Source organism: Anastrepha obliqua, chromosome 1, assembly GCF_027943255.1.
Source record: "Anastrepha obliqua isolate idAnaObli1 chromosome 1, idAnaObli1_1.0, whole genome shotgun sequence".
Classification (NCBI taxonomy): Eukaryota; Metazoa; Arthropoda; class Insecta; order Diptera; family Tephritidae; genus Anastrepha; species Anastrepha obliqua.
Window position 1 is genome coordinate 11,889,093 of NC_072892.1, and position 22,070 is coordinate 11,911,162.

The 22,070-nt window shown below is 36.6% G+C and overlaps 6 protein-coding genes across 9 annotated transcripts; 2 read left to right on the forward strand and 4 right to left on the reverse strand.

Annotated features, from left to right (window-relative positions):
• Nucleotides 1–437: 437 nt before the first annotated feature.
• Nucleotides 438–2,534, reverse strand: LOC129247012 (uncharacterized). Its single transcript, XM_054885840.1, has 3 exons — nucleotides 2,101–2,534; nucleotides 1,055–2,038; nucleotides 438–977 (listed from the first exon to the last, which is right to left on the reverse strand). The coding sequence occupies exons 2-3, from the start codon at nucleotides 1,490–1,492 to the stop codon at nucleotides 726–728; spliced, it is 690 nt and encodes a 229-aa protein (XP_054741815.1). The 5' UTR covers nucleotides 1,493–2,038; nucleotides 2,101–2,534; the 3' UTR covers nucleotides 438–725.
• An 81-nt stretch (nucleotides 2,535–2,615) lies between these two features.
• Nucleotides 2,616–5,530, reverse strand: LOC129246996 (mediator of RNA polymerase II transcription subunit 17). Its single transcript, XM_054885816.1, has 5 exons — nucleotides 5,316–5,530; nucleotides 4,513–5,263; nucleotides 3,889–4,460; nucleotides 3,412–3,832; nucleotides 2,616–2,782 (listed from the first exon to the last, which is right to left on the reverse strand). Exons 1-5 carry the CDS (start codon nucleotides 5,408–5,410, stop codon nucleotides 2,699–2,701), a joined length of 1,923 nt encoding a protein of 640 aa, XP_054741791.1. The 5' UTR covers nucleotides 5,411–5,530; the 3' UTR covers nucleotides 2,616–2,698.
• A 1,544-nt stretch (nucleotides 5,531–7,074) lies between these two features.
• On the forward strand, nucleotides 7,075–8,527 carry LOC129247006 (RNA-binding protein 42). Its single transcript, XM_054885828.1, has one exon. The coding sequence runs from the start codon at nucleotides 7,385–7,387 to the stop codon at nucleotides 8,351–8,353; it is 969 nt and encodes a 322-aa protein (XP_054741803.1). The 5' UTR covers nucleotides 7,075–7,384; the 3' UTR covers nucleotides 8,354–8,527.
• A 586-nt stretch (nucleotides 8,528–9,113) lies between these two features.
• LOC129235345 (phospholipid phosphatase 5) lies at nucleotides 9,114–12,364 on the reverse strand. 3 transcript variants are annotated; one of them, XM_054869142.1, is made up of 4 exons: nucleotides 12,101–12,364; nucleotides 10,390–10,814; nucleotides 9,865–10,283; nucleotides 9,114–9,790 (listed from the first exon to the last, which is right to left on the reverse strand). In XM_054869142.1, the coding sequence occupies exons 2-4, from the start codon at nucleotides 10,752–10,754 to the stop codon at nucleotides 9,366–9,368; spliced, it is 1,209 nt and encodes a 402-aa protein (XP_054725117.1). In that variant the 5' UTR covers nucleotides 10,755–10,814; nucleotides 12,101–12,364; the 3' UTR covers nucleotides 9,114–9,365. The 3 variants fall into 3 exon arrangements, with proteins under 3 accessions (XP_054725117.1, XP_054725115.1, XP_054725116.1); XM_054869140.1 differs by lacking the exon at nucleotides 12,101–12,364 and adding an exon at nucleotides 11,717–12,090; XM_054869141.1 differs by lacking the exon at nucleotides 12,101–12,364 and adding an exon at nucleotides 10,935–10,998.
• Nucleotides 12,365–16,501: 4,137 nt separating this feature from the next.
• On the forward strand, nucleotides 16,502–17,222 carry LOC129253533 (uncharacterized). The gene is made up of 2 exons (XM_054891956.1): nucleotides 16,502–16,874; nucleotides 16,938–17,222. Exons 1-2 carry the CDS (start codon nucleotides 16,600–16,602, stop codon nucleotides 17,125–17,127), a joined length of 465 nt encoding a protein of 154 aa, XP_054747931.1. The 5' UTR covers nucleotides 16,502–16,599; the 3' UTR covers nucleotides 17,128–17,222.
• Nucleotides 17,130–18,308, reverse strand: LOC129253532 (acylpyruvase FAHD1, mitochondrial). Of its 2 annotated transcripts, XM_054891955.1 has the most exons (4): nucleotides 18,214–18,284; nucleotides 17,980–18,153; nucleotides 17,817–17,913; nucleotides 17,130–17,741 (listed from the first exon to the last, which is right to left on the reverse strand). In XM_054891955.1, exons 2-4 carry the CDS (start codon nucleotides 18,111–18,113, stop codon nucleotides 17,229–17,231), a joined length of 744 nt encoding a protein of 247 aa, XP_054747930.1. In that variant the 5' UTR covers nucleotides 18,114–18,153; nucleotides 18,214–18,284; the 3' UTR covers nucleotides 17,130–17,228. The 2 variants fall into 2 exon arrangements, with proteins under 2 accessions (XP_054747930.1, XP_054747929.1); XM_054891954.1 differs by having other exon boundaries at nucleotides 17,980–18,308.
• Between the last annotated feature and the right edge of the window lie 3,762 nt (nucleotides 18,309–22,070).

Below are 22,070 nucleotides of genomic sequence, written 5' to 3' on the forward strand. Positions count from 1 at the left end.
TCAACGATGAAAATTTAGTTTATAACATTGATCAATTTATAGCCAAATAAATTATAGAAGTTTAATATAATTACGTTATCTCCTTTTTAAGCCCTTTTTGGGAGAATATAAATAAGTTTTAAAATTATGCCAAAGACATTCCAAATAATAATCATAACCTATTGTATAATCAAAAGAAAAATAAGTTTTAAACTCCTAGATAAATACAAATGTATGTTAGGATAGTGCTAAATAATCTAATTTTATCATAACTTTGTAAACTGCTATGTTAAAATGATTTTGGGCATTAAATGAAATGAAATGATTTTTTTAATTCTAACTGTATATAATCCCTTAATTACTTTGAAAACTTTGTTTTTATAAGTACTTTGCAATTTTTTAATAATATTGATCAAAAGAGTTTTAAATGGAGATGTTTTAATAGTTTATTAGGTAATCATAAAAAATTTAATAAAGTAATATTTACAGATTATTTCCTAAATTCAATGAGATAAATAGAAAATTCGGTTAAAACGTATTTGATATTGTACGATTTAAAAAATGCACCCATCTGCTGTTTGAATGAAGACGAGATATATTAAGTTGTGTTCGATTTGTAATAATTATTTCTAATTTTTGCAAATATTGACAGTCGTTGGCCGGACTTAAAACCCGATCGTTCCGGTATCGTGGAACCGATTGTCAGGGGAACGTTGAGTGGCATTCTATCAATGCCCAACACCTCTTCACTGCACACCGAAGCGTTCAAAAGTGCTTTGTATGCTTGTACTGCGCTGATATAGGCTTCTACGCGGCATTACGAGCGCGTGACGACTTCCGCTAGGCACATAAAAAATGCTGCCGCTGCGCTGGTTTTTGCCATTCAACCCATTACTCTCTCTCTCTACGTACGACACATTGTGACTATCCAGACTATTATTGCGCCTTGACACTATAAAAGTATCCTCCAGGGAAATGGTGTTAGCGCGGTTTGTACTCTATTTGTAAGGAATAAGCAAATCAGCATTAATTTACATGTAGTAACACTGAATTAATTGCATTACTCTGTACTTACCCAACGCTCCAAATCACAGAAATGTATTTCGTAAGCACAGGAAGTGGGTAATCGTGTGCCACTACCGCACTCACTGGCAAAACTACATCCGCTTATATTAAGTGCGTTACATTTGGGACCAGCTGCGCCCCCACACATAGAGGCTTCGGTACTAGTCCACGGTTTAGGCTTACGTTTAGCAACGCGCAAATGTAGGCCACGATTTGTAGAGAAGAGCACAGGTGTAGTATGTTTTTTTGTGGTGTTGAAATTTGGATTTGGATAAATATTTTCAGCGGTGCCGGTACAGCTCTCATGCTGCCTCCCATTTACACGCTGATGAACGGCTCCAGCGACACCATTTTGCGCGTGCTTGCGTATGGGCGATGGTGTTTGCGGCGACTCATCGCTGTCAGTTGCCGCTGAGGTGCAAGGATTCCTCCAGTTCCAAGGTGACATGCAATGACTTATTTAAGGCTTATGTATAATTATTCCTATTTATCCTGCATATTCTGAATGATGTTGGCCATTGTGCTATTTTTGACTATATTGATTTATTTCACTTGTTAATATTTTCTTGTTACGTTTCGCCTTATCTTTGTTCAATGCATCTTGATTGCCAGAAATACGAAGTAATTGTTGTTAGCTATTTTGCGAGGGGGCTGCTACCAAGCGTTGCTCACGAATTGGTGTCTTGTAGACGACTACCAATGTAAATACGTTCGCAAATCTATAATTGTGGATATTTCTCGTTTTAGACTGACTTCTTACTCCCATACGTGTGTTATTGACAGCAGGTTAATTTTTCTCCTTTTTGACCGAATTGTTTTGAGTGCCTTTGACAACCACCTAAATTAGTGCCTGGCATAAAGCACTGTTGATATATAAACAAAGGGGTTGGTGGGCGCAGTGAATTATTGTTTGGCTTGGTTACGTTTCCTGTTGCTGGTTCAACCGCTGAGCAATACAATAATATTGAGATCTCTCGCACACAATATTATTGAACTAAATAAACACTAGAATTCAGTATTTTTAATTTGAGTTTTTAAGTTATTATGGCTCCTTACAAGGCAAATTTATTAAAGGTGATATCAGTAAATCGCTGATGTATTGTTTTTCTGCCGTGTCCATGTAGCTGTCAGCACAGAATGAAATGACGCTACTTATTTTATACATTTAAATTTTGAAATTTTGTAATTTATTTAAATTCAAAATATTTTTTAAAAATAAATAATAAAATGAGAAAGTATGCAATTTTTTTTAGAAAACACCAGGTTGGAATGGTGCCGTTTTTCAAGGTTCCAATGGAGGAATCAGAACGATTGATGTGGTTCAGATCAGGTCGAACACAGCTTAGAGGCAATGACTATTTGTTGTAACCACTTTTACCGTGAAGATGTAGTGTTCACAGGTAAAAAAAACTAGATTACTGGTTCCTTAGTAAAAAAACCGGGGTGTTTGAAACATAAATCATTACAATTACTTATGAATTATAATATTTTCTTGAGTAGTATTCATTGCAACTACTTACATATTGACTTACATACATAGTACATATATGAATTTCAATCATGATTCAAAATTCAATTGTTTCTCTGTTCATTTAATTTTTTGTTCAATCTTAAATTAAGCATTTAATATATAATACACAATGAGCGTGGTTTCTTATATTGAATTACTAGTTAGAGCCGCCATCAAAAACTCCATTTTATTGAGAAAACTTTTTCCTTCGATTTTATCAAAGCGGACCTGTCGAAAATTATTTACGAATATTGTGAAATCAAATTCCAAACGAATAAAATTAGTTTGGGGAAAGAGAAATCCATTATTTTTGCGTACAATTGTTTGCGCAAATTACTTAAAACTGTTTTATGGTCAATGTTTAGCTCCTGGGCGTTGCTACGACTACTAACACACCGGTGAACTTCGAATATTTCTGTGATTTTATCGACATTTTCGACGACGGGCCTGCCTGTGCGAGTTGCATCTTTAACATCAAAAATTGATTAGCTGTTACAGTATTGGCACCATAAATACCATTCATAGATTCAGCGACCTGGCTCAAAGATACTGCTACAACAACAACAATGGTAAAATATGCTCAATTTGCCTTGGGCTGGCTTGCTTTTTCGCCTTTATCAAAGAAAAATTGTAAAATGTACCGAATTTTCTCTTTGCTGACTTCCATTGTTAACACCCTGTAACTCACAACTGAATGGAACAAACAAAAAACAGCAAAAGAAATTTTTTAATGTGAAATGCCTCCTTGAAAACGAGCAAAAACTTCAACTTTACGAGATATGGATCACTACAGCCATGTACTGAGAAAATAATGGATTTCTTTTTCCCCAAACAAATACTATTAAAATTTCACTCACTTCTTTGAAATGGCCTCCCAAATTCTCCCAGAACTTTTCTGGCACCAGTGGATTAGGTATGAAATCTGGGCGTGGACTGCGCGCAATATAAACTTTGACATCAATTTGCGGGTCACAACGTATTTGAACTGCAATCATACGATCACCATTTGGTGATGCCAATAAACATGAGCTAGCATTGCCAAGCGGTTCAACTTTCCCAATGCCTAGATTATTGCTGTTAGACAACACAGTCCAAGCCATACAGCGCGCCAAATTCAGCAGACACGATATTTGATGAGAGTTGATTTGGCAAAGGATAAGATCGCGCAACTCTTGGGGCTCGTATGAAAGATGCATGACACGCCCATCGCGGCAAATGCATTTTAAAGAGCGCTCCTTGACGTGTATTACCAGCGACGTGCGGTTGATTGTGTCATAACTGAAAGCAGGTACGAAATAATAGTATATGTGACGTATTCAAGCAATTTTTCTTACCCATGCGTAACAATATTAATCTTCACACACGACATTGTGGGACTGTTCATAGCATTCCAATGTGACACGATCTGTGGATCCTTGACATCGCGTGCCAAAGTGTCTAATACATATTGTGTGCGTTTGCGCATAAATATATGTTGGGCTTGTGCAATTATTTGCTCTAGAATGGTTTGCGACTTCGTCATCTCCAGTAAACTTTGGCGATCTGCGGCTTTTGGACCAGCGAGCATACGTTTTATGCTTGGTCCCAGTGGTCCACTAGTGGGATGGGGAAAAGGATGATGCGAATTCTTATGGTGCACCTCACGTAAAAGTTGATGCAACGAGTGTTCAAGCACATGGTCATGGTCATTTATAGGGCCAGGTTGATTGGAATCGAAAGTTGTTGAGTGGCACAGGGAAATGATGAGCTGAATTCCAGGTAGAAGCGTGGCGCGTATCTGATTCCCAATAACAACATGTGGTATTGGTGCTTGTAACTGAATGGCTTCCCGTGCAAGCTGACTAAACAATTCTTTACAAAATAGTACATTTTGCGCAAATTCTAATGTTTTTTGCCATACACCAGCCTGTAATACAAAAATTCGTAACAAATTTTATAATTGTTATATGCAATCTTACCTGTTGTGTTATATTAGGTCCGTGCCCCATTAAGTTAACATTAGCCGTGCACAGATCTTCCTGATCTTTTTGAGTGATAACCTTTATATATGCAACACCTTGCAGCTCCGCAGGCACAATCACCCGCAAGGATGAAGTGGGTTTTGGTGATTGGGTAGGTAAGCCGTTATTTCCACTTGACGTACTGTTTCCTGGCGCTGTATCATCATCTGCTATATCTTCGGCCTTTGTCACTTCAAACGTGCCACTCATTCCGAATTTTGATCCCGCAGTACGATAACTTAAATCGCCAATAATTGCATTTGAAACTTTTTTTAGTCGCCAATTCTGTCGCAAACGCAGCAGCTCAATGTGGAAATCTGTTACATTGCGGCTTCGTTGTTCACTGTGCGAGTTTCGCAATCGCTCAGCTCCACTTAAAAGTACTTGCGCTGCTTGCCCCAAAGCTTTTTTACGGCTATAAACTTGCACAATAGGTTTTGTCTCGTCTGGATCTTCGGGAACAGGATCCAAGACTAAGTAACGTTTATCTTTAGCAATTGAGATGACATCAGAGAGAACGCAGACTTCCGTTAAGGCATCATTTAGCTTGTTTCGCACGGAGTCCCATGGCCATAGACTTGGTTGAAATCTAGACGGATCTTTCTCATCTTCCGCAGATTTATCTTCCTTCTTCAAATCGTCCAACGATGTTTTACTAAAATCGATTCGCGCTGCACAACGAGCCAAGGTCTCAGACAATGTGGGCGGCCTATTTGTAATATTTTCAATTGTTATTTTTAATTTTATCAATATGCACTTACGGTTGATAAATTTCTGTGCCATCGTAAGAAATTTCCTGAATTTGATTTTCACAAGTCGTTTCCACCGACACGTTGACACTGGTGGTTATATTCATTGTTTTTTAGTATGCAATATTCGTTTAATACAACTAGGGATATACAATGTAATTAAATTAGCAGCCGGCCACAGAGAAAGAATTAAACATTTTACTAACAATAAAATAATATCTTCATCTTCACATGGAAACAATTCACAAATGCGAATTTTTATTAGATTAGATTAGTGGTCGATAAAAAACGACTTGATATCGATAGAATTTTCTCATTGATCGAAAATAAAATATTGGTTTAGGGAAAAGGGAATCCATTATCTTCTCGGTAGATGGTTTAGTGACCGATATCTCGTTAAGTATCAATCAAACAATTTAAAGTTTATGCTTGTTGTCAAGGTGACATTTCACACAAAAAATTCGTTTGCTGTTTTTGTATGTTCCTTTCAGTTGTGAGTGACAGGGTTTTAACAATGGAAGTCAACGAAGGGAAAACGGTACATTTCACCAAGGCGAATTGATTATTCTATCATTCTCGACATCTTACAGTTTTTCTTTGATAAATGCAAAAATACAAGCCAGTCCGCTGAAATGGGGAAAATGCTGTAATAGCACGTGAAGTTTTGGTTTCGTGATTGATTTTGCGCCACCTTGTGCTTGCCATTTGGTACGCCCTTAGCTCAATGCATTAATTTTTCGACTTCTGTACACGGGAATCGGACAAAAATTACACCTGCTTTAGGAAATATAGTGGGTTTATAGTAGGTTTCTTACATTGCCCTAACCATATGGAACGTATACTGAAACGAAAAATTATGGATTTTGTACGCAATATACTGAACAATATTATATTTTGCAGTTTGACTTACGCTAACTAATGTTTTAACAATAAAATATTTTCTTTAGGATTCCATATATACTCAGCATTTCAGAGTTTTTCATTTAAATTAAAATAAGTTATTTCGCTTATACGAGGCTTTTACAATTGGAATTCAACCAAGACTGTCATAATTGATGGAGTGGGTTTTAATAAACTGTCTTGGTGAGGAGATTTAGTCATCAAACTTCCTCCTCCTTATATGCATCTTCCTAACTGATGTTGAGAATCTGAGAGTGCTCCTTATGGCTGATGAATCCCACTTCGTTCTCCAAACTGTCCTGTTCCAAGCATTAGAATTCCACGCATTAATCTTCTGGAACAGTATATTTAAGTATTGTTGAATTAATAATGCGTAAACTAATTAAGCATCGCGTCTCATCCCACTGAATGTTTGCTATGCTTGGGTCACTAACAACAGCGCCAAAATTATATAAAGATGATTATAATGCCTTATATATGAAACTAAAAATATTAAGAAAATTTCATTTGCAACATGACATGTGGTGAATTTCACTTTTCGCTTTCGTTTTCGCACGAAAAACACTACTTTCGCGAAATCCCCGAAAAAATTGTAGAAAACTCTGGAAATGTAATCGTCCCGATACTTGTTGATGCAGTTTGAAAACTGTTATTTTATTATTTTTAGCAGAGTTGTCATCCATTACTCACTGATATAATCACAGTTTGTCAACATTTAAAATTCCTTTTAAGCTCTCCAATTAGTTTTTCATTCGAAAACGAAAGAAACGCTGCAAATAAAAAATTTATATTTCTAGTTAGCTGCATGAATTGTTCAAAAATTTAAAAATTTATGAAATTTCGAAAACGATAGAAACGCTGAAAAATAAAATTTATAACTCTTGTTAGCTGCATGAATAGTTCAAAACCTTGAAAATTTTGATGAAAGTTTTGAGAATTTGGGCGTTGAACGAGTTTCGAGCGAGGAACTGGCCTTGCGCAGTACTCGGGTATCTATCACTCTAAAATAAATATAAGTCAAAATTGCAACCCTGCTGCTTACCGGTTTAATGTACCTTGACCACACACTTTTTGCTATAAAAGGAAACAGCTGTCACTAGCTGTCAAAAACATTTAAGTTTAGTTTTGTGATTTCGTATATCATTAGTTTACAATCGGCATCTTTGGATATAATAATAAAAATGAGTACAAAGCGTAAACACATCGAGGATGAGTTATCCCGCTTTGAAGCAGAAATATCTAAACCAGCATCTCAGCCTGCGCGGAATTTATTTGTGCCCAGTCAAGTGCGGCCTATAATAGCAGCAAACACTTATAGTCAGGTTCAGCAAAAGTTACAGCAACACCCGCAGACTGCAATAGCTGCATCTTCTACGCCCGCCTCCTCTTCTGTGCAAGCAGCTCCACGCATGACTGTGCCGCCACCAACAGTCGCGCCACCAACCTTCATGTCCACCTTTGTACCCACTCAAACAAATGGTGGTGGCGGTCCCTCGAAGTCGGGAGCTCCGTCTGGTGTTAGCATTACAGCGACACCAGTTGTAGTTAGTAGTGCGCCAAAACTTTATCAAAGTAGACAGTCAGTGAACGTGCCGTCTACACCGCATATAGATATCAATGCCATACAATTTGACGTCACGCAAAAACTAAAAAAGCTAAAAGCAGAAAAGTCTGGACCGAATCCTATAGCTGAGGAAGCAATAAAAGCTGCTCGAGCGTCCTCTGCATTACAATCATTTCAAACAACTGAACGTAAAAAGAAAGATCGTAAGACTATACGCGTAGCTGGTGGATCTGTTTGGGAGGACTCTTCTCTAGCCGACTGGCCTGATGATGATTTCCGTATATTTTGTGGTGATTTGGGCAATGACGTAAACGATGAAGTTTTAACCCGTACTTTCAATAAATATCCATCGTTCCAAAGAGCTCGTGTTGTACGTGATAAACGGACTGGGAAAAGTAAAGGATTTGGTTTTGTAAGCTTCCGAGAGCCGGCGGACTTCATACGTGCGATGAAAGAAATGGATGGACGTTATGTAGGAAGTAGACCTATAAAACTGAGAAAAAGTACGTGGAGGCAACGTAGTTTGGATGTAGTGAAAAAGAAGGAACGTGAAAAGCAATTATTACTACAATCTTTTAATTCTTAAACTCGGTAAATAAGAGCTTGTGCAAAATTTGACGCTAATTAATTAAAAATTAGAACTTTAGAAAACTATTTTCAACTGAAATGCGAAAAATAAGTTTCTTAGACTTTAGACAATAAAATTTTGTGCACTACAAACGAAAAAAACGTAATAATTGTGTATTATACTTTAATAATTACTGGATCAATTTAAAAGTTTTGGAAAAGAAATGAAAAATAAAGTAATTTTTTCTAAAAACATCTAAAATTATCTGACGCCGACCTAATATGTGCGTTATGCGCTATTTCTATTAATGGTTATTAACTTTTTATTTTAGGAAGTATTATTTAGTTGGCTTGGGACAAACGTTTTCCATGTGAATTGTGGGGAAGGATACGGTACACTAGACAGGGCTAGTTTACTGGGGCGGCAGCCCTTGGTCGGGAAAAACCCGAGTCATTCAGGTAACGTAGAACTGGCTGCAATGGGAATGCCATGTGAATTGTCATTAGGTTTTGCTGCTGATAGTCGCTAGTGTGAGAGATACTGAAGCCTAAAAGAGTTTGCGATTGAAGTGAAGAGTAGGAATACCTGAAATGCATAGAATCTGCAAAATTTGGCATTTATCTCCAGCAATCGAGGAAACAGAAATTTGCATTTGACTTCGATTGATTAGAGCTATGTAATTGATATACTGATTTTAGTAATTTTACCGTGTCAAAGTTGTAGACGTCTGCGGTATACATACATATGTACATAAATTTATTGAAATATTGTGTGCAAATTATAATTTAAAATATTTATTTGTTCCCATAATTCAAGTTGGCATCAAACAGAATAAAAGGTAATACATACATTCATTTATAACAAATTGTACAAACTAAAAAATTAAATGCTAAATAAAGGGCAAACTCAAATATTGTACCCACTTGCATGTATTATATCACATACTTCAGGCTTTTGAGTAGAAATTTATAAATAATCTACATTTTGTAATAAATTACTTGTTTTTGAAGGCTATAAGTTACATCTAAAATTACATAAGTCGACGGCGTTCATCACTAGGTGCATCACCATGATCTTCATATGAAACATTTTCATGGTCAATACCATCTTTGGATGATAAGTCTTTATATATCCTCGGGTGCAAGTTCAGTTGAGCTGTTTCGTTTAACCTCCCACAAATCCGAAAATATGGCCGATGACAATGGCTCGAGAATAATGATGGATAGTATTGTCTATAAACCAAATAAGTAATAGACAAACCAATGGAACCACCTGCAACCACATCCTCCCAGTGGTGATGATAATCACAAGTGCGGCTAACTGAGATCAACGCTGCCAAAAGCAAGGGCAAAACTGAAACACACAAACGCCACGATTGACCACGGCCGCGTGCACTCAGTGCGTGCAATTTAGCGCTTAGAATAATGGCAATGAAACCGAAGCCAACAAAGGAAACTGCAATGCAACAAATGTTTAATGGTAAAAACTCAGCTAATTGAAAAATCACGCTAAAATAAATGTACACTTACATGAAGCATGACCGCTGGGAAAACTTTTGCGCCCCTCGCTTATTTGGCGTATGTCACCCGTGCAATTATAAAAGTCCAGTGAACCATTTACATAGTGGGAGACATTGTTCAGTACTTCAACACCATCAGGAAAACAACGATAAAAGAAATCCGGCCTGTGACGACCTACGCTTATTTTTAGGAGGCTGGTTACGAGGCCATTCAACCCAAGCGCCAATGTCCAAACCCAGCTGGATGCACGAAAATCACGCCGATCGCCTGTCAGCCACAACTGTAGCATTGTCACAAATAACGGACCAAATATTACAGATAAGAGAAGTGCCTGCGCCGAAACGATATCAGGAGTGCGTGGATTTTTATAGAGCCACATCTCTTCCGGGTGTATTTTACGCTTGAAAGGCTTCGCGGTCTCCAGAAATCTGATGTAATGAAAAATAATAAGAATTAAAAAAAAAAGTTACACTTCTCTCGTGCGCAGATATTTGAGCAGACTATACAGACTTGTCATATACCTGTCATACTTACATAAATATGAACACCAGTAGTACACGTATTCCAACATCAACAGCGTCACTTATGCGATTTTTCTTACTCCCACCACCAAAACAACAACAACCGTTTCCATCATCTACATCATCACCGTGGAAACGCGGACAGCTACCGTTTCGTCTTTTGGAAGCAAGCGCTATGCTAGAGTTCATCAATAATTCGTTGCGCATGTTTTGATTCCTACCACCCTGTTTGAATGACTCGTCACTTCTGTACAACTCATCTGCTGAACTTTCACTGAAACGCCGATTCATTGAAGCGTCACGATTGGGACTTGAGTGTGTTAATACTGTGTTGATCTTGCATGCCGCTGTTGCTGCTGCTGTCGTGGTCGGTGTCATTATCGGAGACGTACGAGTGTGTTGATAACATGCTTCATGGTTAGAAGGGTACTGTGAAAGCTAGTTAAAATAAATAAAAAATGTTATCTAGCGAATACGTACATAAGGTAGAGCAAAAGACTTGACAATATAAGTCATAGTCATAGAGTAAATAGATGACAATGGAGTGGTAGACTTTACCATGACAATGCAGTAATAGCCTTTACGAACAACAACAACAACCATTTATTTTGGTCATAAAAAAATTAACAATTTTTTTAAGTTCACAAAATATTGTTTTTTTTTCATTTCTGAAGTTTTTTGGTAGAACAACTTATTCGATTTTAGTAAGTTACACTTTGAGCAAATTAATTTAGATCCTTCGTAGACAAACTAAATATAATATTTTAAATAGGTTCATAAGGAACTGGTGCCTTAAACGATAGATTTGGATAGGAAAAAAGCACTAAGTCGAGATAAGTTGTTTTGTCAAGTTTTCACAAAATTGCATTATTTTACAACACACAGAACATTTCTACTTTCCAATAGGTTAGCGTTCCCAAGCAAACCAAATATTGTTATTTTACTGCTATCATCACTATTGAGATAAAGACGTGCTTTGCCATCTTACTTTTAGAATAATATAATAAATATTGTGTCAATTGTTTTAACTGTTTGTGCGTGCATAACAATACCACTATAGTATTGACGTAATCTGCATGTTGAGCACTCATCGGTTGGCTCAGTGCTTTTATATATGCATTTCGGCCTACTCATGGTGCCCGGCACACATTCAAAAATTAGTTGAATTGTTTGTCAAAGCCGCATTAGAGAATTAATGTCCTACTGGATCTACTTTTCGCAGCAAGTTAATATCAATATTTTGTCAAGATTTAAATTTTAAAATTTATAAATTTATTGCTACATGAGGTTTTTGACAACCTCATACAAAACAAATAAACACACTCCATCTTGATGCTTACTTCATTTGTTTCTTTGGAATCTAAAATATTTATATTTTTGGTTTGTTTTAACATGCCTTGAGCACGTTTGCGTAATTCGTTTTCCACAGAGTTCAGGAGCAATTCTTGGTATTGTAATTTTTGATCCATTTTGCACAAAATTTTTACAGCAGATAAACTTATACATATGTATGTATATATCACATATGTAATATCATATATATATACGAAATTTTTATAAATTTAAGTATTGTGTATATCGCTACTTAATGATTAGCTGAACTATATTAACTATTAGGTTTTACTCTATTTGTAAGACTGTGCACTATTCGTCAAAGATTTCTACTTAAAAGACAGAAGGGCACTTTTATTTGGTTTTAATCACGATTCGTTAATATTACTCACTGCAAGCTTTCTCTTTTAAGTTATCGAAGTTTGTTATTGTATACTCCCATTACGCCTGTTATCAAAAATCAACAGCTGCACGAATTTTTCATATAAAATTATCTAAACTATTTTAACAAAAACATTTTATTCTGGTTTCATAAAATCTATGACTGACCGTCGCCAAAAGAGAAGGCTCATGTATATATGCAGTAAATTTTATAAATCTAGCAAAATAAACTGTGAACTTTGAATACTTTCGAGTGGTTGTTTATATTTTTTTATTCTCACATACATATGTATAGCGATGAAACCAATATATCGATGTTGAAACATTTATTTGTCAAAATCATCAATACTTCAAATCTAAAAATATCGATGCTATATTTTATATCGTTGTATTTTACAACATGTACTCCTACCGAGCAACCCAAAGCTAATCTATTAAAGGTGGCATAGGTAAATCAGCTGATTTATTATTTTCTTTCATCGTGTTCATGTGGCTGCCAGCTCAGAGTGAAACAAGGCGAATTCATTCTTTGTTTTCTGCTTTGCCCATACTTTTCTTTGACAATCCAACGTACAAAATATTGTTGTTCGCCTAGTGCCGCCACCTTTAATGAATGTGCCTTGGAGCAACCGCGCACCCAAAACCTCCCTCTATACAACGCGTTGTTTGCATCTCACACCGGAAACTTAAAAATTCCCAATGTTTTTGAAGTGAAAACTTCTTTAGAATCGTTGGGAGTGATTTGAGACTCGATGAAACGAAAAAGCGACACTACGAAGCGTTATATGTTGATATACGTATATGTGTGTAGCTGCGTACTGCTGAGCCACGCTAGTATAGTGAGTATTGTAGTATTCACTAAACTGCCTATTACTTGCTTTGGTGTTTAGTTCAAGCGTCATACGTATGTATGTTTGTATGTATGCTAGTACGTATTTATGCGCGCCTGCGTATTACGGAGCCACAGTGAGCGAGAAGGCATTATGTATACCTATTCTGCACTACCTAATACTTGCTTAGACCAAGCGTCCTACGAATGTTTGTGTGTATGTTAGTACGTCTGTGTAATATACGCGTTACGACGCTCATAATAGCAACCGCGTGTGCTGTATTGCGTCCGTATTTTTATATTCGTAAATATTTTCATTTTGAAGTGAAAACTTCTTTAGAATCGTTGGGAGTGATTTGAGAAAAAGTGAAACGGAAATAGCGACCCTCTTGGCTACGAAGCGTTATATTATATGTTGATATAAACGTAGCGACGAACTAAATAACTTTTATTTTTTCTTGTGATTCGAACCAAGGATTTTGGATCGGAAGCTCACATTGCTAGCCGCTCGGCTACCGCGCCATGCTGTCGGCGCTGGCCTAAAAGTTATTTAGCTACGAAGCGTTATATTATATGTTGATATAAACGTAGCGACGAACTAAATAACTTTTAGGCCAGCGCCGACAGCATGGCGCGGTAGCCGAGCGACTAGCAATGTGAGCTTCCGATCCAAAATCCTTGGTTCGAATCACAAGAAAAAAAATTTTTTTATACAGTTATTTTTTTTTTTATGATATGTTTATGAGGAGCTTTTTTTCATGGCAGAAATACACTCGGTGTTTTGCCATTGCCTGCTGAGGGGTGAGCGCTATTAGAAAAATGTTTTTCTTAATTTTGGTGTTTTCACCGAGATTCGAACTGACGTTCTCTCTGTGAATTCTGAATAGTAGTCACGCACCAACCCATTCGGCTACGGCGTTTGTTTAATTTTACTGATGCAAAAATGAGGGAAAATATTTGAATAAAGTTTGCTTACTGTTTACACATTTTCCAAAGGTGACGGAGAACCAAAATCAATAAATAGCATCACGGAATTCATTCACGAAAATTTAATAAAGTATACACCAGAAGTATCGCGGATACGATAAAGTTCCAATGATTTTAAGAGGTGATTTCAACGTAAATTTTGCATTGGACACAGCGGTTCCTTCAATTGACTTTCTCAATACAACATTCAATTTAAAAATGTGTAACAATCGCACTGAATCGACAACACGATCAAAAACAACAATTGACGCGGTATTTCAAAGATATGTTGACAACATCGAAACCAAAGCATTTGTATCATATTTTAGCTATCATAAGCCACTCGTATCATTTGTTGAAATTGAAAACATTGAGGATGAATAATAATAAAATGAAGAAAATAAAATATGAACTTTATATCAATATTATAATGAACCTATAATTATCCCGCCCCTAATGCTGTTTTCGTCTCATTCTCTCTCAGTTTGTTTTACGGAAGGTTTCACTTCTATCGCGTCTAACCGTTAGACTGGTATTTTTTTTAAATATTTACCGCAATTATGCCGAAAAATAATGCAGAAAAGTGCCGTGAATATCGACAGAAAAAAAATGGCATCACGGAATTCATTCACGAAAATTTAATAAAGTATACACCAGAAGTATCGCGGATACTTAGAAAAGATTACGATAAAGTTCCAATGATTTTAAGTGGCGATTTTAAGGTAAATTTTGCATTGGACACAGCGGTTCCTTTAATTGACGTTCTCAATACAACATTCAATTTAAAAATGTGTAACAATCGCACTGAATCGACAACACGATCAAAAACAACAATTGACGCGGTATTTCAAAGATATGTTGACAACATCGAAACCAAAGCATTTGTATCATATTTTAGCTATCATAAGCCACTCGTATCATTTGTTGAAATTGAAAGCATTGAAGATGAATAATAATAAAATGAAGAAAATAAAATATGAACTTTATAGCAATATTATAATGAACCTATAATTATCCCGCTCCTAACGCTGCTTTCGTCTCATTCTCTCTCAGTTTGTTTTACGGAAGGTTTCACTTCTATCGCGTCTAACCGTTAGACTGGTGTTTTTTTTTTTATTATAATGCAACGCGCTTTGAAAATAAAGGTTGTAAAAGGGGAAGGAGGGCAGTATCCCCATCTTAAAACTGAAAACCACATTCTCTTGAGGCTTATAGTTTTTAAGTCATTAATTGTTAAAGTTGTGTAATTTAACGAAAAGTTGGTGTTGCCAGACACTTGAGAACGAAGTTCGTGTGCAGAGACGTTCACTGGAAGGATGTTTGTACTGCAGTATTTTTTGCTTTAGTTTAGAATTTAGAAACATTTTTGAAAATATAAACATTGTTCTTTATGGAAAACGGTATCGCAGGAGAAAATTTGGAATAAAAACCAAGTATTGACTAGATTATATTATACACGTATATAATTTATCGAAACTGTTATAAAAAGTATCACAAAAAATAATAAATTACTAAAAAACCAAAAAGCACTGTTTATAAGTACATATATTGTATGGCTTCCATAAGCTGTACATGCATTTTTTTGGCATAGAACTATTATCCGCGTGGGTGGCCGTCAGCCGCGCTTCAAAAAAATAACTCTCATCAATCCAACTCTGGCTACGCCATTCATAGAAACCGTTAAACCAAAAATGAAAGTGTCATACCAATCCCTTTTCTAGTCTCCCCGAAGTTGAGAGTTTGCACAGAAGTGTATTCAGTACTCGTGCTTGACTCTGCACTTTCTTTCCAAAGTAATATTTTCGACAGAAGTTGTATAAGAAACGCCGTAACATTTATGGAAATATTATTGGAGTTTCAAAATCGTAGACGCACAAGATCACGATATTTACTTCGTTGCCATTTGGTTTATGACGCGCTCTTTACTAATTTTTATGCATGAAGTAATGTTGGTAGTGACTGACTAGATTTTTCCGGATATGACCAACACATTCTCCATTTTTGCCAATTTCTGTTGCAAGTAAACCGCTATCATATTCCTTATTACGTTAGCAAATCAGGTGATACATTCAAATTCACTGAGAGCTAACTAACGGTCTGATGTTGGCCTGCATTCTGTACATCGTGTGAAACGAGTTGGCACAATTTTGCGGCCAAATTCCCCCGGACGTATTGTCGAGAGTTACTCTCAGGTTACGCTCATCTTTTAGCTTCTCTTTGGCGGTGTTCCGGTTTGGCTATGTGAACGTCTTCATATAAATGCATGTATTCGAAGTCAGCCGTCAAAGCGACGTCAACGCCAAAGTTGTATGTAGACTAGCCTGAATGATATATTACAATATTTGGCCCACTGTATTTCTTAAAATTTGCAGAAAATGATTGCATGATTTGGCCATTCAAAGCAAAATTGGGAAAGTGGTACAAAATGTAAACGAAGAAAAAGAAAAGGATTGCTCGAAAAAAAGTTGAATGGATCAGAGTTTTCTGGCGACCATTTTAGTTGAAATCGATTTTTTAAAAGGCCGATTACACCATTCCACTATGGCATTTGACTAAAAGTTGTCAAATATATACTGTGTAAACAGCTTTTTAGGAAAACAATCGATAACAAAATATTAAGCGAGTCCTAGTCATATGATTTGTTGATATGCGGTAGTTCTGCTTTGTTGAAGAAAACATTTCATTGCAATAAAATACAAGCACCATTTTAAAAACATGCCTGTGGCGAAAGAAGATGTTGGGAATTTACTCGATTCGCTTTACTTAGAAATGCTGGATTTAATAGAGCAACAAACAGCGTGCCGACTCAATATTGAACGATTAATGAATAGTGGTCAGTTGATGCTCGCTAAAACACGTTACCTTCAAGGTTCACAAACTATCAGTTCTGCGCAAATTCCTACGGAAAATAGTAATAAGTTTTATGCACTTTGTGAGGTAAAAGAAGAACGAAACGAGTCGAATGTTTCAGGTGCTGAGTACACTATGAAGTAAGTTCAACAGCGATTGTACTGTCATAAAGTTTCATGATTCGTTTCCTTTTCTATCAACAGTCGGCATGCTATTAAGAAAGATGAAGGATTTGTCGAGCCAATGCACTGGTTCACGGTATTGCCGCCAAGCAGCCTACGAGCCGCATCCGAACAGTTCAAAACCTGTTTAGATTTTGTGTTGGAAAGTGCCAACGTACAACGTGAGCTTCTTGCTGTTATGGAAAATATCAAAAGGCTAAAAAAACATTAGTATATAACAGAAATCAGTTGCTAACATTTTTAATGTGGTATTAACGTTTAAAATAAAATAACATTAGTGTAAAAACAACATTTTGTAAAAGTAAATATTGATTAACATGCACATCTATTTGCCTGGTCTTCATCCATAACAACAAACTTTATCTGCAGGTTGTCACCAATGCCCGCATCGATTACGTCACCCGATTTTATTGGCGATGCTCCGTCTGGTGTACCCGTTAGAATAAGATCATTTGGCTCAAGGGTCATATATTTTGAAGCATAGGCGATAAGGTCATCCACTTTAAAAATAAGGTCAGCAGTGTTTCCGCGCTGGCGGAGTTCCCCATTCACTTTCAACCATAGCGGCAAATTGTGAGGATCTTTGATCTCACTGCAGGATATAAAACGTGAAACAGGCGTTGAAGTGTCGAAGCCTTTACCTAAACTCCACGGATGACCATTCGCGCGTGCTACTCCCAAATTGCATTGTGCCGTCATGTCAAGCGCTAGGCAATAACCACTCACATAGTTTAGGGCTTCTTCCTTTGAGACATTTTTACATTGTTTTCCAATTATCACTCCTAATTCAACCTCGTGAGCAACTTTTGTAAACACTCTGGGAATCTTAAAAATAAATGGAAAAATTTATACGTAAAAGTACATATGTATATATATATGTATATTCAAAGTCACACATACCACAATTGGCTTGCCTTCAATCTCGTAGGATGATGTTGGTTTAAGAAATAAAAGAGGTTCTTTCGGCACATCTACATTGCGAGAACGTACGATATCCCTAGTGATATGATATTTTCAAATTCAACTAAATTCTTATAACGGCTTTTATATTTAACACACATACATGTAGTTAAGTGCAGCTCCAAGAATTTTTTTGCCTTTCTCCACAAAATCATATTTTCCGGATATACTTGAAGAGGACGCCATTCTTCGATATGTTCTCCCCGTGACAGCAAAAACGTAACTAAATAAGTTCATTTTTTAATTGTAGTGATTGGGAGTTACAGTGCTGAAAAAACTAGTAGCTATGTATTTTATATGCGTAGAGAGACTGATCCGAGAAACGGCATATATGTACATTATCTGGTGAGGCCAGCCTCCGGCATTATTTATTGTACATGTAACCAGATAAGAGCTATTACTTTTGACCTAACATTGAGAAGAAAAATGATAACTATTTTTAGGAAATCAGCTGTTTACTGTTAAATATTTTTATTAGTCATCATCAATATTTGGTCACCCGTTTATTCTAAAGTAACGGGCAACTCGAGTGGTAAAAAAATTAGTATTAAGATTAGACCCACCTAAAAACATAGGGAAATGATTGGAATTATTTATTTATTTATTTATTTAATATATGAAAAATAACAATAAATTATTATTTTACAATAAAAAAAAAGGAGCACTAGCTGCCAGGGCTTACGGCTCACTATTCTAATAAGAATATTTTTTTACTACAAAAGTTAAGCTATTAAATTAAGAAATTAAGTTATGTGAAAGGTAAATTCATAGGATATACGGAATAATATTTACATAGATGTTTAAGTAAAGAGACTTATGGTTTAAATCAATTTTCTCAGATCCGCTCTAATTAAGTAATCTGTCATTTTCTCAATGTTTTGCTGAGAAGGAGTCTTTAGTATTTCCGATGGAAGATGGTTGTTGAAACTTGTGTTCCTGAGATTCATAAAATGCGTGCAGTCGTCCAACAGGTGTTTAACTGTTAATGTTGACAGGGTGCAGTAGGGGCAGGAAGGTTGCCTCTCACCAATTAAAATGTGGGAGTGTGTACCGATTGTGTGTCCAATACGGAGTCGGATGAATGCAGTGATGTCCTTGGTACGGCAAATGGCTTGATAGTTGGGTTTAGCGCCAGTTGTATTTAAGCTTGCATAATGGTGTTGCACTGTTCTCCATGCCTCAGTTCTTTTTGCTTCCAAATATTTATTAATTAGTCCGCAGATGTCCTTTTTAAGCATACAGTCAAATGTGTGCGACGGTTCCATTGCTGCAGCCTTAGCTTTTTGGTCGGCAAGCTCGTTCCCTTTAATACCAACGTGGCCAGGAATCCACATAATTTTGACTTTATATTGATGCTCAATTAATATGCTCCGTATGTTTGAAATAAGGGGTGATTTGTTTCTTATATTCATGATGCCTGATATTGTAGACTTGCTATCCGAACAAATGATTGTTTTTTCATTAGTTTTTGATGCAACTATTATGGCATTGTATATTGCTATAGCTTCTGCTGTGTACACAGAACAGTAGTAAGGTAGTTGACCTTCGTTATTGTTTCACCATCAGCATTCACTACTGCAAACGCGGTGTGGTCTAGAGTTTTTGAACCATCAGTGTAAATCATTTTCCATTCAGGTCTAAATGGTGCGACGTATTCTGTTGTTGTTGTTGTTTTTAACAGCGTAGTTAGCCCTGTCAGTGTAGGTATATCATCTGTCATCTTCGTCTAGCTCATCTAGGGGTAGGCCCAGGAAACATGCTGTTTCGACAGGTTGGGTCCAGAGGGAGAGGGGGGTTAGATGAGTCTGATTGAGGGGGCATGTGAAGAGGTGGTTAGTGTCGTGCGGGGTCCCTTCACATGCCGGACATGTGTTTGGTATGTCGGGGTCAATTCTGGATAGGTAGGAGTTTAACCTGCTACAATATCCAGAACGTAATTGTGCCAATGTTACACGAGTCTCACGGGGAAGCTGGAGCTCTTCATCTGCAATGGGTGGTGGTTGGACTCCGATTACGGCATTCACAGGACGGGAGTTCATGAAGGTGGTAACGGTCTCCCGGTGAATGTCGTTTAATGACTGTCAGTGCGACGTATTCTCCAAACCTATGCTGGTATTCTAATGAACTGGTGTTGGATTTAGGAAATGCTGTTAAACCAAAAAGGACTGAAGACTTTCTCAAATGCCAAGGCGGTGAGCTAATTGGGGGCCTTAATTGTGGGCGTGAGGTTATTCCCAGTTTGTTAGCATATTCCAGTGCTCTTAGTATAGTTGACTTGCGATTTTGCACTTTCCTTGCAGCAAATAGAGATGAGGTGGCCTCATGTAGAATGTTATTGTTGCAATAGAGAAGTTTTGGGATGAGACTCATTGTGGTGTATTCTGTTCTTTCCGGAATATTGGGTAGCCCTGCTTCCACCAATATGTACTGTATCGGAGATGTTGGAAAAGCTCGAATGCTTCTGCGTACGGCCGCGTGGTATGTTGGGAAAATTAACTTTAGATTACTTTTGGCACAGTGTCCGTATATTGGCAAACCATAATCGATTTTCGACAAGATGAGAGCCCTAGTAATATTTATCAAATTTGTGGTATGTATAAGACTATGTTTAGATGACAGATACTTTATAATATTCAACCTGGCAGCTAAGTTCTTTTTTAAATCTAAACAGTGTTCCTTAAAAGTAAGACGCTTATCAAAGATAATTCCAAGAAATCGTATGCTGTGAGCATTTACAATATTTATATTATTATAAACTACATTTAAGTTATTACATTTATGCTTTCTACATATATGAAAAGATTTACATTTATTAAGCGAGAGGTTCGTTCCTGAGCATATGGACCATCTTGAGATGTCGGTCAGAATATCTGTAAATTTCTTATTGACTAAGTTTAAGTTGCTTATTCTAGAAAATAATAATACATCGTCGGCATAAATAATGTGTGAAATGTTTTTGTATTTGGAAATGATATGGCTAATTTCATCAAACGCAATTGTAAACAAAGTTACCGAAAGTGGAGAACCTTGCGGTATCCCATTCTGCAGAACGTGTAAATTAGAAAAAACGTTATTTACTTTCGTTTTAAATTTCCTATTCGAAAGAAATGCCTTGACAAAATAATATATCCTGTTGCCAAAGCTCCATTTCTCTAGTTGGCGCAAAACAATATGCACGCCGACTCGATCGAAAGCTTTCTCAAAATCCAAGCTTAGACAGGAGATATGATTGCGGTTAGATAAACCACATGAGGCAAAGTTTTCAAAAAATAAAAGTGCATCCAAAGTTCCTTGACTTTCTTTGTATGCAACTTGATGTGGACTTATAAAATGATTTTTCAAAATGTACCACATTATGCGTTTTGAAATGATTTTTTCTAATAACTTGCTCATGCAGCATATAAGCGAAATAGGTCTAAATTCTGAGACCTCTGCTGATGGATTGTTGGATTTTGGAATTGGAACGACTACTGCGTTCTTCCAGTTTTGAGGGAAAACTCCAGTGAAAAATATTTGGTTAAAGAGGTAGATTAATCTCTGTTTCACCTCACTAGGTAAGTTTTTTAACATTACGTAAGAAATGCGGTCTGACCCTGGAATTTTCCCTGTTAGGGAAGAGGGTGTAGCCTCAAATTCTAAATAGGTTATTTCTGATTCTATCAGGCTTGCCTGCGAGTTTGGCTTGTTATAAACCCGGTTAAGAGTGTCGTTTTTCATTGTGGAAAAGTTTTTATGAAAATTTGAATTGTTGGACAATTTAGACCAACTGAAGGCGAAATGTTCAGCTATTAGCTTAGAGTCAAAAATTGGACCGCTAGGACTATTCATAAAATTAATAGAAGTTGGAGAGAATGAACCTGCAATCCGTTTTATGTCGGACCAAATCTTTTTAGGACTAGAACTGGGAGTTATATCCTCAGTTAGAGCTTCAAAGCAGTTTCGCTTTGCTTCCTTTGATTTTTTACGAAAAACTGCATTTGATTTTTTGTATAGAATCAGGTTCGCTTCTGTCCTAGTTCTTTTATATTCTGTCCAATTGCGCTGCTTTATATTTCTTAAATTAGCTAGTTCATTTGACCAGTACGGCACTACTTTTTTGTGTACCCTGTAACTTGTTTGAGGTATAGACATATGTGCCGCAGAGCGTATTATCTTAGCAATATTAGCAGCCTCTTTGTTAATATTATTTGAGAC